Genomic DNA, 22,343 nt, shown 5'->3' with positions numbered 1-22,343 from the left:
GTTATTGGGATAGTTTCACTTTATGATGTAAACGGTATTAATCATCCAGGTATCATTAACAATCCTACATATTACACGTTGGTATTTCTGACCACCTCAATCCATTAAAGCCCTCCACAGTGCATATTGGTTTGGAAAAGGGGAAAAGCCCATTGCACACCGCGTTTCGTTGACAATCGGTCGTCGTCGATGTGCCAATAAGGGCACTATAGGATTTCAGGCGGTCATTAATCGAAAATGTCATGTCTTCCGAATTCTTTTAAAATATTTTCTCTCCATTGTCAATACTCTAATTAAGAGAAATTCTGAATTTGAAGTCTCTAGGTGCACTAGTTCCAAAGATATAAGGTGTCAAAGTCAGAAATGGGTAAAAAAGTTAACAAATTTCCTGAAAAAATATTTTACTTTCAACTATTTATTGAAATATTTTCTTAATGTTTTTTCTTTAATGTTAATACATCATTACAAAGGTAATTGTATAAGCTTTAAAATGGTATGCAAAAACTAATGGTTACATTGTGAAAAAAAAAATGAAAAAAATGCGGAAACAATATTTTTTTCCAAAAACGACGCTATTTTCAACTTTGATAGTGAAGAACTTTTTTTTCCTCAGAAATCCCCGGGTTCTTTTATGATGCACATCAAGGACGAAGCTTCGACTAAAAGTTCCCGAAATAATTTTTTGCCAGTATTTGCAATTAACAGAGTTAAATCACTTTGGTTTTTTTTCATTTAATTTTTTTGCTGTGTTTTGCCTCTCTCGTACTCCGAGGTTATTGCGCATTCCGAAAGCGAATGTTTGAGAAAAGGCGCGGAGATCCGTAGTGGTGTATATCAACTAACTCAGCTCGAAGAATTGAGGTGATGTCTGTATGTGTGTGCATGCGCGTCTGTATGTATGTGCGCAAATCGCCATTTAGACGCTTATTTGTGTACGATTTTCTCGCAACAAGTTTCATTCGACGGGAAATCTAGTCCCATCGTTTCCTATTGAAAATGGGCCAGACTGAACTATGGGCTCAAAGGGTATGGTCAAAATACATGTATTGGTAATAACTTCGACTTTATTTATAACAATTTTTTAACTTTTCAAAGGAGTGAATGAATAAAACCCCCAATACAATGCAGCACAACGGTAACAGTAACGGAATTTATATATTTCCTGTCAAATTTTACTGGTTCCGTCGCCATTCCGCTGAAATGCGTTTGGGGCTTGAGTGGTTTGAGTCATTCTCTAAACCTAATTTTCTGAGCTATTCATTAGCTACTGATGGAGAACTAAATATGAGATTTCATAATATGTAAATATTTATAAATCTCCTGGAATCAATAATTCCCGACATGTTTATTGCAAAAGTAAAGACGAACAATATCTTAGTTAGTACGGAGAGTATGAAATTCTTGCTAGTGTTCATGAATGTCTGGCTAAAGGTAGGGAAATATTTATTCACTCATCTACACTTTGAGGTTCACTGGCTGAACAACCAGCGGAAAGTCAATATAAAACAAGAAGAAATTTCGAATTCATAATGCAAGAAAATGATCAAGAGAGGCAAATGTTGACATTTTCTTCGTGCCTTACATGAATCAGATCTATTTTAAGCTCGATTTGGATAACGAGGAGACATTGGAAAAAAATTCACTTAGTTATTCTTATGCCATGCGTAATTTCATAATATTTGAAGATTTTAAAAGTTCTTTATCCTCTAATACTTTAGATGAATTCATGTCATCTTCCATCGTTGATGGAATTTAGGAAAATAACATTAAAGATTTAAACCTTCACACAGAAAAAGAATGATGCTATATATAACTTGTAGAAATCATGAAAACAAATCAAAATAATTTAAATAGTGTTGTTATTCAAATTGAAAGAAATTTGCTTTTCGGAACAATGGAGCATTGTGGAATGAATGAATGTTCACATTTTTGAGAATATATTATTCTCATTTATTTTTGAATAACTTGTACAAATGTCATGGGATTGCGATTTCTAATTTGCTAATACCCTTTTTCAAAAGTTATTTCCAATTCTGATTCTTTAAGAAAATTGTTTAACTATTTTTAGTGGAATGTTTTCACTGTCATAAGACGAGTTTAGTAAAATTCCATTTTATTCCACCAACTCGTATTAGTTCTACATATACGTATTTCGACCTGTTAGGACGTCTTCAGTGTCTCGTACTTTACTCGTTCTTGACTTCTGATTCTTTGATTAACATTTAATGCTTTAGGATCCTTCAGAACCTAGTACTTTGTCAAACAGATTGTTCTAAATACAAATTGTGAGGCATGAGAGTAAGAACAAAAAAATATCACTGAATGTCATGAAATTAATGTCTTTTAACATTAATTCGGTTCTCTCGCCGCCAACTTCAGATTTAGAGCAATGAAAAGTTATTAGATTTATTGGTAGGGAGGCGTTTTGTTACTTTCTTCCCACAAAAATGATTACCTTCCGCAAAAAATATACAAAATATATAGACAACAGTCCACAAATGAGGATGGAGAAGGGGGAGGGTTCATGATGTCCATAAATTGCTGTACTTGGTTTTTGTACAACCCCTTCCTTCTCCTCAAGAAAACATATAAAATTAAACTTCCTAAATTGGATTGCTTTGTCACGTTAATCGAATTTATGAAAAAATATTACGTAATTCATAGACGATCCCTAAAGGGGGTGTTAGAAATTATATATTCATGCTATTTCGACCATACACAGCTAAAGCAAAGTGGAAAATCACTTGAAAAGTCCAATTTTATTTTGACCGCTCGCTTGTATGGGGATCCCCATAGTGAAGGGGTGTGTAAGAGAGCACCATGTTGGGAGATTCCTCTGAACTGTAGTCATTGCGCTTCGAGACAGGTTGGGTGTGAGCGCACGAGACGCGACGCTTTTTGTCACTTCGGTTGCGTGCTTTTCCGTACCGTGGGGATTGGTATCCTTCTGTTTACATGTATGTAGTAGGTACTCTACCAGATGGTAGGAGGTTACACACATGGTGGAGTGGTTGGAAGCTACTAGCGAATACACATTCGAACTCTGAAGTGGCGGCGAAATATATACAGCAATACTACACTAGAGAGGCGTTTGGGACAAATGCGAACGGTAGGAAAGGCCGCTTCTTTTTGGTATGGATTGTTTTGTGTATTGATTTTACGTTTTCTGGCGATATGAATTGGATTGATTTGCGTTGATGAATGAGATAGATTCATTTCTGATAGAAGGTTTTGATACATATTTGGACTTCAGTATTCTGTTAACTTGGACTAGGATGGTATGTCATTTAAATGTAACGGTCTGGATGCCAAAGATCAGTTCTTATATCAAGCGTTATTAAATTACAATCGGCTCTTAATTGATTAGTCAATTCTAAACAGATGGATGGCATGAGAAGATGTTCCAGTGAGGACTATACTGCCTATGATCGCATATTAGTTTGGGATTTATCTTTGCTGGATTTCCTATTCATATGAGACAAATGTGACGATATTTGTGATGGCACATATCGCACGACCTACCTTCTGCCAAACTCCAACAAATATTGCCCTCCACTCGCTTTCAAATCGACTTCTATAAAAACAGTCTTCATGCCTGCCGTATCCTAACGGAACTATCAATTTCTATACTTTAGCCTCTAATTCTATCATGAACATGTACGCCTAAGTTTGGAAGATGATATTAACATTTCCATATCATTGTAAATCGTTTAACTTTACTTCTTAACGTTACTTCTAATACACTCAAATCATTAATTAGAATAGAATTACGTTGAGTAGATGCAGTTGGTGGATCCATAATACCATAATGTAATAATATTACATTCGATTCTTTTTTACACGGAGGACGCGTGTCGTGAGAAAAAAAAATCGTGATCCGTTTTAAAAAATCCGTGTAAAAATCGTGGGAAATAAATCCGCGTAAAAAAGAATCGAGTGTGTATAGAGTTGCGCAAAGAGTGAAGCCAAATCGGTATCAGACCAATGCGTCATTAGCCTTCACCGGACAGTCGATACTTTGGTTTTCGATTACAATATTGCAGGAACTACTCTTCAACGCGTTAACCATGTTAAAGATCTTGGTGTCCTATTGGATGACAGGCTAACTTACAGTCATTATCTAACAACTACCATTGATAAAGCAAATCGTCAACTCAAATTCATTCTCATAATTTGTGCTTCAAATCACTTTACTGTTCGTTAGTACGCTCTCAACTGGAATTTGCTTCTGCCGTTTGGAATTCTTATCAAGCAGTATGGATTGCTCGGTTGGAAGCTGTTTAACGCAAGTTCGTCCGATATGCACTGCGCCATCTACCTTGAAGTGACCCGCTACACCAACTATGCTGCTAACAGCTGCTTCTTCGTCATGATTCGCCGTTTTAACGAAGGTTCCATTGTATTCGATTTTGCCATCAGCTCATTCGAATTTCGGCAACGTCTGTTAAGATTTTATAACAACTGACACTATTCAGCTTTAAGTTTTCATGTAGACAACACAGTCAGATGAAAAAATGATACAAATAAATTTATTCTACGGCTACGCAGTCTTTAGTTTTAGCAACGAGTTTATTTGTTGCCCAAAGTTTCGATACGGGGATTGTGTCTTCCTCAGGAGGTAATTATTTATATCGTTTCACGGCTAACATTTCGTCTAACTATAACTGTCTGAACGTAGTTAGACGAAACGATAGACGTGAAACGACACAAATAATTACCCCTGAGGAAAATACAATCCCTGTGTCAAAACGTTAGGCAACGAATAAACTCATTTCTACAAGACTGCGTAGCCGTAAAATAAATTTAAAAGTTACAGTCGATCCCGCATCAATAGGATACAAATAAATAAATAAATAAATAAATTAGGCTAGAGGTCGTTAGGCCGAAGGTCATAAGACCGAATGGTCATTAGGCCGAAAGGTCATTAAGCCGAATTACAAGTAAAAAGTGATAAGTGAGAAACGAGAAGTGTGAAGTCAGTTTCCCTTTTTTCTTCTTCTGTATTCCTTTTTTCTCCCTTTTTTCCATTTTCTTTTTTTTTTCTTCATTCTGGTTTCTTTCTTCTCACTTCTAAGGTCTTTCTTCTTACATAATCCTTCTTTCCTTTTCCTTCCACTTTCTTCCTTTTTATCATTCCCTTATTTTTGCATCCTTCTTTCATTTTCTTTTAGACTTCATTCTACTTCATTTTTTTCTTCCATCCTCCTCTCTTCCTTTTTCCTCTCTTCTTTCTTCCTTTTTCATCTTTTCTTTCTTCTTTTTTCTTTCTTCTTAAACATTTCTTCCTTCTTCCTTTTTCATTCACTATAAATACTTTTTTTCTTCTTTCTTCTTCCTTCTTTCTTCTATATTCTTTCATCTTTTGACCTTTTTTTCTTCTTTCTTAATTTTCTCCCTTTTTCTTTTTTCTTCTTTCTTTCTCTCTTAATTTTTACTTCTCTTCTTTCTTCATTTTTCTCTTTCTTTCTTTCTTCTTGCTTCTTTTTTCCCTTTTTCTTTCCTCTTTCTTCTTTCTTGCTTCTTCTTCCTTCCTCCTTCTTCATGATTCATCTTTTTTCTTTCTTCACTCTTCCTTCTTCCTTTTCTCCACTTATTTTACCTTTTTCCTTCTTCATTCTTAATCTTTTTTTCCTTTTTCCTTCAATTCTTTTCCTTTTTACGTGATTAACTTACATTTAACTATGGTGCTGTAACCGGTAGTACCGAAACCGCTAATACCGGGATAATCGACCAATTTTGAGTACCAAATATAACGGTATTATAGACGGGAAATACCAGTATTTTTGGTATTTCAAATTTTGATATTAGTTTGAAAAATTTCTAATAGATCAATGCTCACTCTCCAGCAGAGATCGACCATCATCGTTATTAACCATACGTGTCGCTTATTTCTCTTATCTATCTTCTGTCAAATTGTCAATGACTTTTTCTTTGAAGAACATTGAAACCGACGCACACTGGTTCAGAAGCCCTCAAAACGTGCGTTTTTTAGTTTTCGACCTGAAGACTACATTTTAGAGTCATGATGTCTTCAGAAGAGTTGAAGGATATTTCTTGGGCTTTCTTTTGATAAGAAAATATCAATGATCTATCCACCTTGAAGGGCGGTATGAAATAAAAAAAATACGCAGATGTACAAAAGCAGTGGTTGTTCTCTGCAATGTTATAAAGAATGTGAATTGGAATATCTTTTCTGAAGATACAATATTGGACAAACGGTTTTGTAAGGAATTAGAGCACTTTTTGTATGAATGACCCCCAGAAATCATATTTTGAGCATAACTTTTTTGGAAATGATTTTAGCACTATGGTTTATTCTAGAAAGTTGTGCATAATGACAAAAAACATGTTTGTCTAGAAGACTACTTTGATCTATCTTGAAACCTGTCAAAGTTATTAAGATTTTAGAAAAAATAAAATTGTAAAATTATAAAACTCAAAAATTATAGAATTAGGAAAGAGGATGTTTGGAAAATCAGAATTGGATAACTAAAAAAATAAAAACTAGGAAATTAAAATTTAGGAACTGAAAAAATCAAATTTAAAAAAAATGAAAAACAAAAGAAACGGAAGTTATTTTTTTAAATATAACAATTTAACGATTTTTAAAATTGAAAATAATAAAAAGATTAAAAAAAATTGAATCAAAAAAAAATTTAAAAATATTTAATATAAATATAAAAAAACATAACAAGTTTTAAAGTCAAGTAAGAGGCTCAAAATTAAAAAAAAATAGGATAAAAATTCAAAAGTTTAGTAGGGGGAATGACGGCTTTGGCAGGTTTTGTTCTATTATTGGCAGGGGTTTTTTATGACTGACTAGGCTCAAATTTGGCCTAAACATTCTTTGCATATCAAAGAATATTGTGGCCAAATTTCATAAAATTTGGTCAACAAAAACCCCCCCGTCAATAATAGAACAAAACCTGCCAAAGCCGTCTTTCCCCCTAATTAAGTAAAGCTTGAAAATTCAACTTTACAAATTTTAGGAAAATCTAAATTTAAAAACTTTGGTTCAAAAATTTTATTATTTCAAAAAATCAAAAGATTGATAATTTTAAAATTTTAAGCTCAAGGAATTTAAAAAAAATTAATGTCCAAAATTTGAAAACAAAAAAATTTCAATAATTTTTTAATTAAAATTAAAAAAAGAACTTAAAAATTTGAAGTCTTAAAAATTAAAGGATTAAAGAGAATATAAATTTAAAATCGAATTAAAAATATGAAAAACTCAAAAAATTTATGATAATTTTAAGTTCAAAATTTAAAAAAAATATGAATATAAGAAAAAAAAAATGGATAATAACTAAACCAGAAATATGAGATTTTCGAAAAATTGGAAAAATGGAAAATCAAAAATTAAAATTCTTTAGCCAATGGGCTTCATAAAAAATAATCGAATATTTGAAGCTCTGGTATCTTTTCACTGCTCCGGCCGCAATATTTCACGAGACTCTTCATGATTAAACTGCCGGCATTCAGAACGTTTTCTTAAGCTCGTGTAAGTCACGCACCGGCTTCGACGAAACCAACGAAAATATCGATGACACGCAAAACAAAAATTGGTAATTTCACGCTTCGCTTGTTTTGCTATGTTTTTCTCACCGATAATTTTATTTTGATTTCCTGTGTACTATCTGGCTCTCCCTCCCAGGGCCATGTATGCCTACCGATTTTGATTGGCTGTGTAAAATCACAGGAGAGGAGATATAGGAACCAATTTTTTCAGCAAAACTGTTCACCAGGATGTTGGTTTGGCGAGAAAAATATCAGGGGTCAAGTTTGAAGACCCAGATATCCGAAACCTTGGGAAGATTTCGCTTCTGAGAGCTTGCAAATGAATCTGACATGTGTGAATCCAAAATCACATTATTTGACAGTTCTGAATACTCATACAAGTTGACCCATCCTGAACGTTATTTTCAGGAACACGAGATGCTCAAGGAGCTCCAAAACGTTCTGGAACTCAGCCCATGGTGTCTACCGGATCAATCAAGGCTTTGGCAGTGTCCTCATCGCCGGTATACACCAAATCTGGCTCAATAAGCATATACGCATGATGAAAACCCAATTTTCAAAGTGTTCAAAGTACTCCAAATCGTTCAGGAGCTCAGCCCACGGTATCTACCGGACCAACAAACATTTTTGCGATGTCGTCATCGCCAGTATACACCCAATCCGGTTCAATAGGCATATACGCATCATGTAAACCTTATTTCCTTGAATACGAGTTGCTCATGATACTCTAAAACGTTCTGTAGTTCAGCTCACGGTATCTACCAGATGAATCGATGCTTTGGCATTTGTCCTCGTCGTCGGCACATACCCAATCTGGTTCAATAGGCATATACGCATCATCCGAATCGAATTTTCTTGATTTCGGGATGCTCAAGGTACTCCAGAATGTGAGTTCAGCCCACGGTACCTATCCGATCAATCAAGGCTTTTGTAATGTCTTCATCGTCGGTATTCACCCAAGCTTGTTCATATACGCATCATACAAAAACTTTTTTTTTGATACGGAAGAAAAAATGGGTTTGCATGATGCGTATACGCCTATTGAATCAGATGGAGTGTATACCGACGATGAGGACAAAAAACCTTTCCTCATAGTCGGTATACACCCAATCTGGTTCAGTAAACATATACGCATCATGCAAAGCCTATTTTCTTTAATACGAGATGCTCATGGTACTCCAAACCGCTCTGGAGTTCAGCCCACGGTATTTACCAGATCAATCTGGGCTTAGCAATGTCCTCATCGTCTGTATAGGTACTCCACCAATCCTTTTCAATAGATATATACGTATCATGCAAACCAAATTATCGTGAATACGGGATCTTCAAGGTACTCCAAAATATTCTTGAGTTTAGTTCATAGTATCTACCAGACGACCAATCAGGGCTTTCGCAATACCCTCATCATCGGTATTTACCCAATCCGGTGTAATAGGCATATGATCCAATAATTACAATGAACATGAGATCCAATGTCCAAGGTGCTCCGAAATGATCTTGAGTCAAGATGCACAAGGTTAACCTGCGATTTGTTCTGCGTTCACGAACTTGGACGATCAAGTAGTTCCATCGTTACGGTTTCCATGACGTTTTGGTGAACCTAAAAGGTCTGTAGTAGCTTGTATGAATAATGATTAAAGTCGTATTAAATCAATGGACTCATTAGGATATCATATCATCTTCTTCTTCTTCTTATTGGCATTGCATCCCCACACTGGGACAGAGCCGCCTCACAGCTTAGTGTTCATTAAGCACTTCCACAGTTATTAACTGCGACGTTTCTAAGCCAGGTTACCATTTTGCATTCGTATATCATGAGGCTAGCACGATGATACTTTTATGCCCAGGAAGTCGAGACAATTTCCAATCCGAAAATTGCCTAGACCGGGACTGGGAATCGAACCCAGCCACCCTCAGCATGGTCTTGCTTTGTAGCCGCGCGTCTTACTACAATTTTATTTATTTACTATCAGACTAAGGTCGAAGTGGTCTGTGCTGTACATGAAAGTTTTCTCCATTCGGCTTGATGAATGGCTGCACGTCGCCAACCATGCAGTCTGCGGAGGGTCCGATAACCTGCCTCCACCTGATCGATCCACCTTGTCCGCAGTGCACCTCGCCTTCTTGTTCGCGTCGGATCGTTGTCGAGAACCATTTTCACCGGATTACTGTCCGACATTCTGGCTACGTGCCCGGCCCACCGCAGTCTTCCGATTTTCGCGGTGTGAACGATGGATGGTTCTCCCAACAGCTGATGCAACTCGTGGTTCATTCGCCTCCTCCACGTACCGTCCGCCATCTGCACCCCACCATAGATGGTACGCAACACTTTCCTTTCAAAAACTCCCAGTGCGCGTTGATCCTCCACGAGCATCGTCCAGGTCTCGTGTCCGTAGAGGACTACCGGTCTTATAATCGTTTTGTAGATTGTCAGTTTGGTACGGCGGCGAACTCTATTCGATCGGAGCGTCTTACGGAGTCCAAAGTACGTACGATTTCCAGCCACTATGCGCCTCCGAATTTCTCTGCTGCTATCGTTATCGGCGGTCACCAGTGAGCCCAAGTACACGAATTCTTCAACCACCTCGATTCCGTCACCATAGAAACTCGTGGTGGGTGGCTTACATTGACCTCTCTTGAGCCTCTTCCTATCATCCGGCTACAAAAAGGGTCTATATAGTCGATCCTCTATGAATCGCTAATGAAAGGATCATTGACTCAAGCAAACATCGAGATATGGAATCGAAGTACCTTGGAAAATCAGAGTAACCGAGAAAATGTTTTCAGTATGGCATCATTTGCTTCTACGAGTCGATAGCGAGTCGTAGAACATCGAATCATGGAGACCATATTGTAGCTTGTAAGAATAATGAATTAAATCGAATTGGCTCAATTAACTTGCTGTAATGTTTAGCGCTTAACGGATACATCGTTCAGGGCTTGCATGATCGGGTAGATCGCATGTTTTGAACTCCAGGACGTTTTGAAGATCCAAAAAGGCTTGTAGTAGCTTGTAAAGCTTTTGGGGAAATTGCTGGAGGTATTTTCGAAAAAAAATCCTACAGGAACTTCCAAAGGAATTCTTGGAGGAACTTCCGAAAAGATTCCTGGAGGAATTTTTTGAAAAAAAAAACCAGAAAAATTGCTTACGTAATTAGTGTGGAGTAACTTCGAAGGAATTGCTGAAGGTGCTTTCGAAGGAATTCCTGGAAAAACTTCCAAAGAATACTTGGAAGATCTTCCGAAGGAATTGCTGGAGGTACCTTCGAAAAAATATCCTACTGAAACTTACAAAGGAATTCCTGGAGGAACGTTCGAAAAGATTCCTGAAGGAACTTCTGAAGGAATTCCTGGAAGAACTCCCGAAGGCACTCATGGAGGAACTTCCGATGGAATTCCTGGAGAAGCTTCCAAAGGATTTCCTGGAGAAGCTTCTGAAAGAATTTCTGGAGGAACTTTCGAAGAATTTCTGGAGGAACTTCCTAAGGAATTGCTGGAGAAACCTCCGAAGAAATTCTTGAAGGAACTGCCGAAGGTACTTCTTTAGGAATTCCTGGAGGAACTTCCAAAGGAATTCTTGGATGAACTTCCGAAGGAATTTCTTTAGGATCTTTCGAAGGAATTCCTGTAGGAACTTTCGAAGGAATTCCTGGAGAAACTTCGCCGGCGCCGTTGCCGCCACCAATGGCAAGACACCGCCGCACTGTCACCGCTTATTGAAAACGATCTATTGCGCTGCCGGCGCACAGCTCTAAACATGAGAATACATTTCGGGATATTGAAATTAATTTATTGGCTTCCCAAGCAGCACAAATCAAGTGAAACTGGTTGCAGCAACTTAATTATGACTGAATCTGGTCACACATAAGTTACTGCGATCTATGTGCAACTTATGTGCTGCTTGGGTTTTTTAGGTGATAATTATACTATTGATAGCGAAAGGGATGAAAGTAATGAAGATACAGATTCGATTGACACCGCAAGCGAGCGGTAAGTGTGAAAGGAATAGAAACTGAAGATTAGCAGAGGGCCATATTAGAGAACAAGCATTGTTGAAATCGCTCTTATTCTGCCTAACGTCCACCCACTTTCATCTACTCCCTTTCGCTTTGAATAGTATAATTATCACCGAAAAAAGCAAATAAATTAATTTCGATAAAGTCACGTGGTGATCAAAGCTTTCCTAATTATAGAATCCAATTGACGAAAAATTGATGAAATTCGAATAAGATTCAATTTGGGCGAAGTAAGAGCTTGCGAGAGTTATGCGTGAAGAGATTTAGCGCGCTCTTGTATCTACTGTTTACGCTTGCCAAACAGCACATTAGCAGGTTGAAATCGCTGTTATTTTGCCTGTCTTGGTACAGTGATCACCACGTTACTATCCAAGCCGTTCCTGGGTGGACGTTAGGCAGAATAAAAGCGATTTCAACAATGCTTGTTCTCTAATATGGCCCTCTGCTAATCTTCTTCAGTTTCTATTCCTTTCACACTTACCGCTCGCTTGCGGTGTCAATCGAATCTGTATCTTCATTACTATCATCTACTCCCTTTCGCTTTGAGTAGTATAATCAGGGATTGAACTGATCATTTCATTATCATTTAGTATTCAGCCAATAACTTATTCCAGAGGCGAAATTCGAAAAGTTTTGTATGAGGGACTTCTAGCGCTGATTCCTCTCTACAACTTTGTCTACAACTTTGTCTAACTTGGCTAAGTTCAATCCCTGAGTATAATTATCACCGAAAAAGCCAATAAATTAATTTCGATAAAGTCACGCGGTGATCAAAGCTTTCCTAATTACTTTTCGGGATAGTTTTTAAAGAAATATTTGGAAAATTCTGAAAAAATGTTCGGGGAAATTCAAGTAGAAATTCTTAAAAATTAAAAATTTAAAATTTAAAAATAAAATATGTGATATTACTTTTTATTTTTTACTGTGTATCGGCTCAATGGGCCTGATGAGATATTTAGCGTTGCACGCATTCATCGTTCAGGACCAAAATCTAAGAGAAAATCCTGAAGAACTCCTAGCGGAACTCCTGGGGGAGCAGGGACTACTTGAGGACTTCCAGCAAGGACTACTAGAGGACTTGCAGAGAGAACTTCTGGAGGACAAGAGTAACTCCTGGAGGTATTCCAGGCGGATCTTATGAAGGACTTTCAGGAGGAACTTGTGGCTGACTCTCAGGAAGAACTGCTCTGCCGTAATCTGGAAAAGTGACGTAACAGCCATTTTACAACATGCATGTTTTCCATTTTTCTGTTAAAGAGCTCGATGAGTAGTACTCGTTAACACCATTTTTGGAAAATGGCGTAAACGTCACTTTTTCAGATTACGGCAGTGCTGGTGCACACTTTTTTTTACCGGGCTCTCAGCAATTTGTTCAACTTTTACCGAGATTCGCAAAGCCGAGCTCCAGCAAACATGTTTTTCTCCGAGATATCTGTCAAAGTATAATTTTGGTGAATAATTTGGCGAAATCCAGCTAACCAACCTAATTTTTGACGGGTTATTAGTTTTTCATTACGCTGGGCCACGGCTGTATGGATTTAGCCGACTGCAGAAATAAAAACTGAGTGTGTGGACTTCCGGCAAGGATGCTAACGATCGTTCAGTAATTTGCGTTCGATCATTTAGTAGTTTGTCAATAACACATTCCAGAAGCTGAATTTCAAAATATGTTGTATGGTGGACTTCTAGTGCGAAGGTTTTTCTACAACTCTGCCTAATGGTTCGTTGTTTGAATTCCACTAGTAACGAAGTTATAGCTATAGTTTCAGTAACTTAGACTAAATGATAACAAAATTCCAATCATTTAGTTTAAGTTACCGCAACTAGCGCTCATACTCCGTTATTAGTTGAATTCTAATAACGAACCATTAGGTGGAACTTCCGAAGGACTTCCAGAATATACTTCGGAAGGATCTCCAGGAATAATTTCTGAGGGATTTCCAGACAAAAACTCTTGGAGGACTGCTAGGCGGAACTCCTGGTGGACTACCACGCGGAACTTCTGGATGACTTCGCGAAGAAACTCCTGGGGAACTTCCCGAAGGAACTCCTGGAAGCCTTGGAGGACTTCCAACTTGAATTCCTGAAATAATTCCTAGGGAATTTTCTGGATGGCTTTCAGGAACAAACTCCTGGAGTACCTCATGACGGAACATCTATAGAGCTTCCTGTACAAAATCTTGGAGGACTTCTCGAAACAACTCCTGGAGGAGTCCTCTGAAGAGCTCCTGGAGGATTTATAGTAGGAACTCTTTGCGGACTTCCCAGAGAAGCGATCGAAGTATGCCTCGATTGTGACCGGAAGCAATTTTTAACAGCTGACAAGAATTTTATCTTTTTTCGAAAAAAAAAAAAAAAAAACTTTTTTAAACCACAAGACAATGTATTGGACGAACGTAAAATTTAAACCAAGCGACGGTTCTTACGTACCAGTTTGATTTAGAAAAAAGCTGACAAATATCGTTACCAAGAGACCGCCTCCGATCCAAGTAGTTGAATGCCATAGGTTTGGAATCTTGCGAAAGCTGGGACGCAGTACTTATTGAGGGACCTGGCAGCCCTAATGCAGTTGAGTTTTTCCGGAGACGTTCCTCGGTTAGATGCGCACAGGTAGACCCTTTCAAGGGCGTTTTGATTGAAAGCACCAAGCACCAAGTTTCATTGTCGTAAGTGATTGAAAATACTTAATAGATTTTAACAAACCCCGGATCACTTGAAAAGTATTTTGATTTTAAGTGAACTCACTGAATTAAAAGCTAATTCAGATTAGCAAAATTTTAAAGTATCTCCTACTTATCAAATTTTGATTTTAGCACTTTCTCCACTAGGTCCATTAAAAAAGTCTCTAATCATCTCTCTTCCGTTTGATTTGGTTGTCATGTAAAGCACCGATTTTCGGTTTTGATGCGCTTTTACAACCACCAATGCCAACACAACGAATCTTGCGAGAAAAAAATGTCTTAATCGCCACATGACTACAGACGCTATTGCGGTGATAAACCTTTCTGCTGTAGCCATCGGCGATGGCCAACAGCGAGGAAATGTAACTTCACTGTTCGAGACGAGCCAGCCTTGGGCTGAAAGTCTCCCTAATAAAGATATATAAAAAATGTAACTTCACACTTCAGAGCGTCCATTCCGATTTTGATTGTTTATTTTATTTATTTATTTCGTCAACCGACGTAGACTAGTACATGTACTATATAAATGTTTTTCTTTATTTTCTTAATGCTATAAATAAAAATAGTTTGGTTAGGTAGTGTTTAAATTTGCGATTTAATGTAAATTTAGATGTGTAGGTTTCGAATTGTGACAAAATATTTTTTTAGGTTCTGCCGAGACATTGTAAAGTCAATAGTTTCGCAGTGTTGATTATAGATGGCCATCATCTGATTGAGAGGTCCGAATTTTGCATAATTTGTACGGCAGTGATTAATTAAAAATGTATGTCGCTGACGCAGTTGTCGAGATGGTATGTAGCAATCTAATTTCGATAAAAAATTTATTTAATCAATACGCTATGAAACTATATCGTTTATAAATGAAACCATTGCAGTTTCACGACGCTGTGTACCCTACCCCTCAGGCTTGCTAATGTCGTGTATTTTAGCCGGTTATTTGAGGTCATTAGAATGGACGGGGCATGGACAATAATTTAAAAAAATATATCGAGAAATATTTTTTCGATTTATCGCATCCTAAAATATAACCCCAGTGATGCATTTACAACCATTTTCCCTATCGTACGGCTTGCTTGATTGTATATAACGGAGCTTTCCTGGTTGTTGGAGATGATGAACAACCAACACCGACACCAACAACAGATAACGCATCGTTCGGCCTATGAATGTGTTTATGGTGGGAAGACCAATCTCTCCCCCTTTTTGAATGTGAAAGCAATGATGGTTTTCTGCGAAAGGAAATCCTCAAATACTTAGAATGGGAACCTCAATGTTTTTGTTTTCGAGTAAACGTGTATTGGTAGTGAACATTTTTCATTCGAAATTTTCTTACCAACACAAACACGTGAGACTATGTATTCAGACTATGTATCGCAGTTTTTCACTCGCCCACGTGCTCTCTCCCTACCGAATTGTTTGGGGTGGTCATTCTGGAAAATCTACGTACCTGTTGCATTTGGCATTGTGGATGGGGTATAGCTGCTTCCACCACCTTCGCCGGGACTCGGGTGTGGGAGCGGATGATGCCGATGGTGATGGGGATGATTTGGGCTACTGCCGGAATTATAGGATTGTGCCGAATAATCTGGGCTATGCGTGTAGCCGTACAAGGGGGTTTCTCCAGCAGTGCTGCTGCTGCTGGGACTGCTGCAACTGCCGTTTACCGTCGTGCTATTTCCCGTACTTGAGTTTGTTGTACTGCCGCTGCTGGCATGGTTAGAATCTGCTCTTTTGTAAGGATTACTGGAGAAATTACTAAAGTTCTCTGCAGCATATGGATGGTGATCTCTCTGATGATAATAGGATTCTCGCTGAAACGGAAGCGGAAGCGATTGATGTCGATTGAACATGTGCGGTCCATGGAAGCTTCCGGGCACAGGCCCAGGAAAAGGATGCGAAGACGGTGACGATGGATGGTAGTATTCGTTGTAGGCCAGCTCTCGGTAGGACGAATACGAGCTTCCGTAATAGTTACCAGCGTATGGAGGGCCAGACCCGGATGGAGGAAGATAACCGCCATAATATTTATCGAAGCTGCTGGCCTCGTAATAGCCCCCGCGGTAATCGGATCCGTAGCGGCTACCACTCCCTGGGGGGAGTGGATATGGTGACGCACTTCTTATCATGCTGGGCGAGTACGGATAGCAAAAGTTATTATTCATAGAATGTCTGAAATCCATGTAATTACTGCTACAGCAATCCATGATTGACTCTATTTTTAAACCACAAAAGCCAATTCAGCTATTTGTAACTATTTTTATCGCCGCACTGGTCGCAGTCAATGCGAGCACCATTTCGTCGCACTGCATTTGGTGGCATGAAAACCGTTGAATATGTTGCTTTTCGAGGACCTATCTTTCCTTGTGATTTCCGCCCTCGGCCATTTTTTACCACCACCGACACAAAGCTATTTATATATCCTTTATCGATTTTGGTTCTTTCTTCGGTTGCACTTTACACTCTTCCACCAGCTACTGGAGATATGTTTGCTGTATTCCCGTCAACGCAGAGCACGAACACACATTCCTTGGTTGACGGTCATTTTCCTGACGACGACGACGACGTGTGGCGGCGCGGCGTATCAACGAAACAACACTTGAGATATGCTAATCACTTTCCACCCATAGCGGACCCACACGGATTCTTCACCACCGTCACTGATTTGTTTGTCGGGTCGAGTCTATCCCTGGAAGTAAAGACAGAGAGAAAGCAAACAAAGTTTGTTGTGAATGAATGGGGAATTACTACGACGACACGTTGGGTGGATGCAGGTGTGGAAGGTTGGGAAAATATTTCAGGAATTGGGGAATTCCGATGGTTTTAATTTGTGGGCAAGTTGCCGGGCGTTGTCTTTGTGGGCATTGTTCAGGCGCAGAATTATATAGGATTGTTTCATTATAGGGCTTTGTGAACTGATGAGGGATGAGGAATCTTATACTTTATCTGGGTAACGGATTGTATAATATGTTAGAGATCATTAGAACAATTGTACTTCTAGATATTTATGTTGAAAGTTGGGTTCTATAACGAGTTATGTACAATATTTTTGGCAATGACAACCAAATGGTCGTTAATTTAATTATTTTATTCCGTGATATCTTTCTAATAACGATCTTCGATAGCAATAGCTCTCGAAATAGTTCATATAATTACCCAATCTTAAATAACACACAGCTAGATAAGCTGTGTTGATTATCATATACAACATTGGGTTTTAAGATAAACAAACAATAAATAATTCATATCATTATGAACTTGAACCAAGGTTTAAAGACTCAGTTGAAAATTAACAAATTTATCCTTTCGTAATTTCTAGATCTGCACCTATTAGGATGGAATCCTGGGTGGCATTGCGTATCTTAATTAAATCGAAATACCCTAATAAATCGGTTTGGTTGGCAGTGGGATCATTTATAAATCAGATTGCGACTGAGTAGAAGGAAGTGGATAGAAGGGGGATTTGGTCATTTACGCTCCATACACATTGCCGCACAATGTCTATATTTCTCAGCGAAACGACCATATCTCAGATGTTTGTCATCTGATCTGTGATCAATATATCTAGTTTACAATGTTGTGAAAACTCATATGTGAATATTTACATTATGTGGAAGATATTGATTTGAAAAATGTATTGGAGGTAACCAATACTCTCCAATACATTTTTCAAATCATTATCTTCCACATAATGTACATATTCACATATGAGTTTTCACAACGTTGTTAATTAATGTCCAAGTCGGGTGGTTTAATCCCCAGAAATAGGCAATTACCTTTGATTGAATTGAATATATCTAGACCAACACTTGAAAAGGGCGTAACAGACAAAATTCATTCCTTCTGAGTCTTCGTCTACATATATAGCTATTATAGATATTATTAATCAACTTAGTGAAACCTTTAGTTTCTGTAAAACAATATAACAAGGGCCGATATTTCGATTGTATGACATTTGCCAGAATCAATTTGCCAGAATGATTTTTGCCAGAAACCCATTTGCCAGAATGGACCATATGCCAGAATGTACCATTCCCCAGAAATAGTAAAACTGGAAATTACAATTATTCCACTAATAATAAAGAATTATATAAAGAAAGTTTTTTTGAATAAAGGAGATTTCGCATTATTTGCTAATGAAGGGATTCTCGGTATGATCAATTTTCATAAAAGGGATTGTTTAACACAATAGAAAATTTTAAGAAAAATTGATACTATTTATCAAAAAATACATTCATATTAGCCTTATATCAAACAAACTGTTTAGGAATGGATATCATACACTACCAAAAATCCACACATTTTTGTTGGCAAAAACCCATAGATTTAACTTATGATGTGTATCAGCGCACACATAATTATTCACCTCGCAAGCTACTTAAAAGATTACACTTTATGTGCGGTCTGAAATAAGTAATTATTTAATTTATGTATGGTTCTTCTTCTCCAATGGCTCTACATTCCAACTGGAACTTGGCCTGTTTTTCAACTTAGTATTCTATTAGCATTTCCTCAGTTATTAATTAATTGCATGATTATGTACCTTTTGTGACAAGTACAACGGATACACTATGCCCAGGGTGTCGAGAATGTTTCCAATCCGAAAACATCCTAGACCGGACCAAGAATCGAATTCGCCATCTCCGGATTGGCAATCTTACGCCTTTGATCGCAAGGCTACTGGAGACCTCGTATGGTTCAATATCGATTATATTAGGGTGGAGCTATTGCAAAAATTTATAACGGCGACACATATATTATATATAATTATTATTGGCAGTGTATTTCTTCTCCTCATTCCAGACGCAGACTTCATTTCAAAAATTGAATCATATCTACGCTTGGACAATATAACTTTAAGTCATACTATACAGCTATTTGCTCTCATTGAAGAAGTTATAGTCTAGGCAAAATATCTACTTTTAAAGAAGGAACTATATCCACAATTGCCATATTCAAACACGAGGACGGGCAAACACCTACTTCTAGAAGGGATAACATTTACCGTTGCCTTAATCGGAGCAAGCGTCTTCTTTAGAAAAATGGATCATATCCACCATTGCTTCATTTCTGACAAAAACCCATTTCCAAAGAAGGGATCACATCCACCAATGCCTTAGTCCGGACAATTTATTTATTTATCATCAGACTAAGGCCGGAGTGGCCTGTGCTGCAAATAAAAGACTTCTCCATTCAGCTCGGTTCATGGCTGCACTTCGCCAACCACGCAGTCTGCGGAGGGTCCGCAAGTCGTCCTCCACCTGATCGATCCACCTTGCCCGCTGTGCACCTCGCCTTCTTGTTCCCGTCGGATCGTTGTCGAGAACCATTTTCACCGGATTACTGTCCGACATTCTGGCTACGTGCCCGACCCACCACAGTCTTCCGATTTTCGCGGTGTGAACGATGGATGGTTCTTCCAACAGCTGATGTCGTGGTTCATTCGCCTCCTCCACGTACCGTCCGCCATCTGCACCCCACCATAAATGGTACGCATTTTTCTTTCGAAAACTTCTAGTGCGCGTTGGTTCTCCATGAGCATCGTCTAGGTCTCGTGTCCGTAGAGAACTACCGGTCTAATAAGCGTTTTGTATAGAGCCAGTTTGGTACGGCGGCGAACTCTATTCGATCGGAGTGTCTAATCCGGACAAGCTCCTACTTTTAATGAAGGAATTACATACACCATTGCCTTAGCAAGCGCCTTACTTGGTAGAAGGGATCATTTCCACCATTGTTTTGATCCTGGTAAACGTCTATTTTTAAAGAAGGGGTCACATCCAACATTGCTTTAATCTGGGAAAGCACCTACTTTTAAAAAAGGAATTACATCTACCATTGCCTTAACTCAGGCAAGCGCCTAGTTTTAAAGACGGAATCACATCTTCCATTAAATTAATACCGGCAAACGCCTACTTTTTAAGAAGGGATCATACCAACCATTGCTTTTTCCTTACAAACGTATATTTTTAAAGAAGGGATCACATCCACCATTGCCTTAATCCGGGCAAGCGCCTCCTTTTAAAGAATGAATTACATCCACGGGTAACTGCCTTCTTTTGAAAAAGGGATCATATCCAAGATTGATTTAATCTGGGTATGTGCCTGCTTTTAAAGAAGTGATCTTATTCAACATTGCCTTATGAGGTGAACCGGTCTAGGGCCGAAAACCTCATTAATAAAGACAATAAAAAAACATTGCCTTAATCTGGGCAAGTGTCTTCTTTTAAAGAAGGGGTCACACCCACCATTGCCTTAATCCGGGCAAGCGCCTCCTTTTAAAGAATGAATTACACCCACCGTTGTCCTTATCCGGGCAAGTGCCTACTTTTAACGAAGGGATCACATCCACCATTGCTTCATTTGTGGCAAACGTCTATTTCTAAAGAAGGGATCACATCCACCATTGTCTTAATCCGGGCAAGCGCCTACTTTTAAAGAAGGAATTACATCCACCATTGCCTTAATCCGGGCAAGCGCCTTCTTTTGAAGAGGGGATCATATCCACCATTGCTTTAATCCGGGATCAAATCCATTTGTTTGTCCGAATCCAAATGTTTGTCTTAATCTGGGCAAACACCTATTTGAAAGAAAGGATCACAACCGCCATTGCCTTAACCCGGGCATGCGGCTATACCCGGCTTATGTATGCTTTCTTCGAAAGAAAAACGTCTTTTCAGTTCTATTATACACCGGTGCGGTGTTTATATTCCTCACTAGAAAACAATAACAAAAAAATAATGGGAAATGTCCTTTGCTGAATGAAGCCCCCGCCCCCCTTTTGACGCTGTTCACAGTTATGCCAAAATTTGCCAAAATTTCATGGCGTTATAAATTATTGCACAAAAGGGGCAAACGCGTGCATGACCATTCTGGGGAATGGTGCATTCTGGCGAATGGCTTTCTGGCAAATGTCATACAACCGATATTTCACCTTTGTAAATAATATTCTATCTAGCATTTTTGATATGCCCTCATATAATCCGGAATTTTTCTGTGGGCATCACATGATTCTGGACTAGTTTTTCAAAACAAGATGAATTTCCTGCTGTACAGTATTCCAAAACCAAAGGAACCGGTTCATATTCCACAGAGTATTGGTTAATTGAATTTTGATAAAATTTGGCCACCCTTTTATTTTGTCCAATCCCGGTTGGTCGGCTTGTTAGTAATAAAACAAAGGGTTTATACCCTACAGCACAATTTCAGTCTGATTCGGTTGCAGCAACTTCTACGTGACTTAATCTGGTCCTATAGGAGTCACAGACACCTGTTTGTGACAAATGTGTCGCCTGGGTGGGTACCTGTCAAGTAATATCTTGAATGTGTATTTGATTTAATAAAATATTATAAATATGAGTAGAACGGTTATGTAGTCTCATCTAATTGAAACGAGTTTTATTATTCGTCCGACGTTTCGACATGAGTTCAGTGTCTTCTTTAGGAAAGTTAACATTTTATAATATAGGGGAGACTGGTGAGACTTGATCCCCCTTTCTGATCTCCGATGTATCACAGCTAAAAATTAATGAACTTACGCAATTTCCACACAGACTCTCTTAGAAATATAGTATTTAACTTTACTGATGTATGACAGTCCTTAAATTATTGTTGTTTTGATACACAATCGATTTTTAGAGTGCTGTCAAAAATCTACTTTTAAAATATTCGGGGGAAATTGATCCCTCTCAAAGAACTTGCTTTGATAAAATAGAAAGGTGCCTTCAATTTTTAAAATATTTTTTTCTTCAAAATACGCGCAATTTTCGAATTGCTGTGCGTATACATGAACGATTTTTGTTATTGAATTCGACAGCACATGCAATTTTAAAATTTGGGGAGACTTGATCCCCTTTCTATTATATCTACGCAATAAATATTTTTTCCTGCCAACCCTTCGTCAAATCTGTCAAATCTACAACAAATTAGAAGCCTGAGAACAGGTTTATATTTTTTGAGTTTTTTCGCCAAATTTTTGTATGGGTGACTAATGAGGGATCAAATGTCCCCATATTGAGGCAATAACTTCAAATCCAAATATCCTAAAACTTTGATGGAATGTTGACATTTTCATCAGTACAAATCATTAAGCACATTTATGGCTTTGTACTGTGAAAAAACGAAAGCATTTGGT

General features: G+C 38.1%; 1 protein-coding gene across 1 annotated transcript in view; it reads right to left on the bottom strand.

The window, feature by feature from the left end:
* The window catches only part of LOC134203276 (uncharacterized), a gene marked incomplete at its 3' end in the record, with an annotated part of 82,803 nt that overhangs the window by 17,003 nt on the left and 43,457 nt on the right, over positions 1-22,343 (bottom strand). Inside the window, exon 2 of the mRNA XM_062678150.1 lies at positions 15,663-16,901. Within this exon, the coding sequence (XP_062534134.1) occupies positions 15,663-16,419 (757 nt within the window). The remainder of the gene's footprint in view (positions 1-15,662; positions 16,902-22,343) is intronic.

This window comes from Armigeres subalbatus, unplaced genomic scaffold (genome assembly GCF_024139115.2).
Source record: "Armigeres subalbatus isolate Guangzhou_Male unplaced genomic scaffold, GZ_Asu_2 Contig1733, whole genome shotgun sequence".
NCBI lineage: Eukaryota > Metazoa > Arthropoda > Insecta > Diptera > Culicidae > Armigeres > Armigeres subalbatus.
Note: the sequence above shows the minus strand (reverse complement) of the source record. Positions and strands in the feature narration are given on the sequence as shown.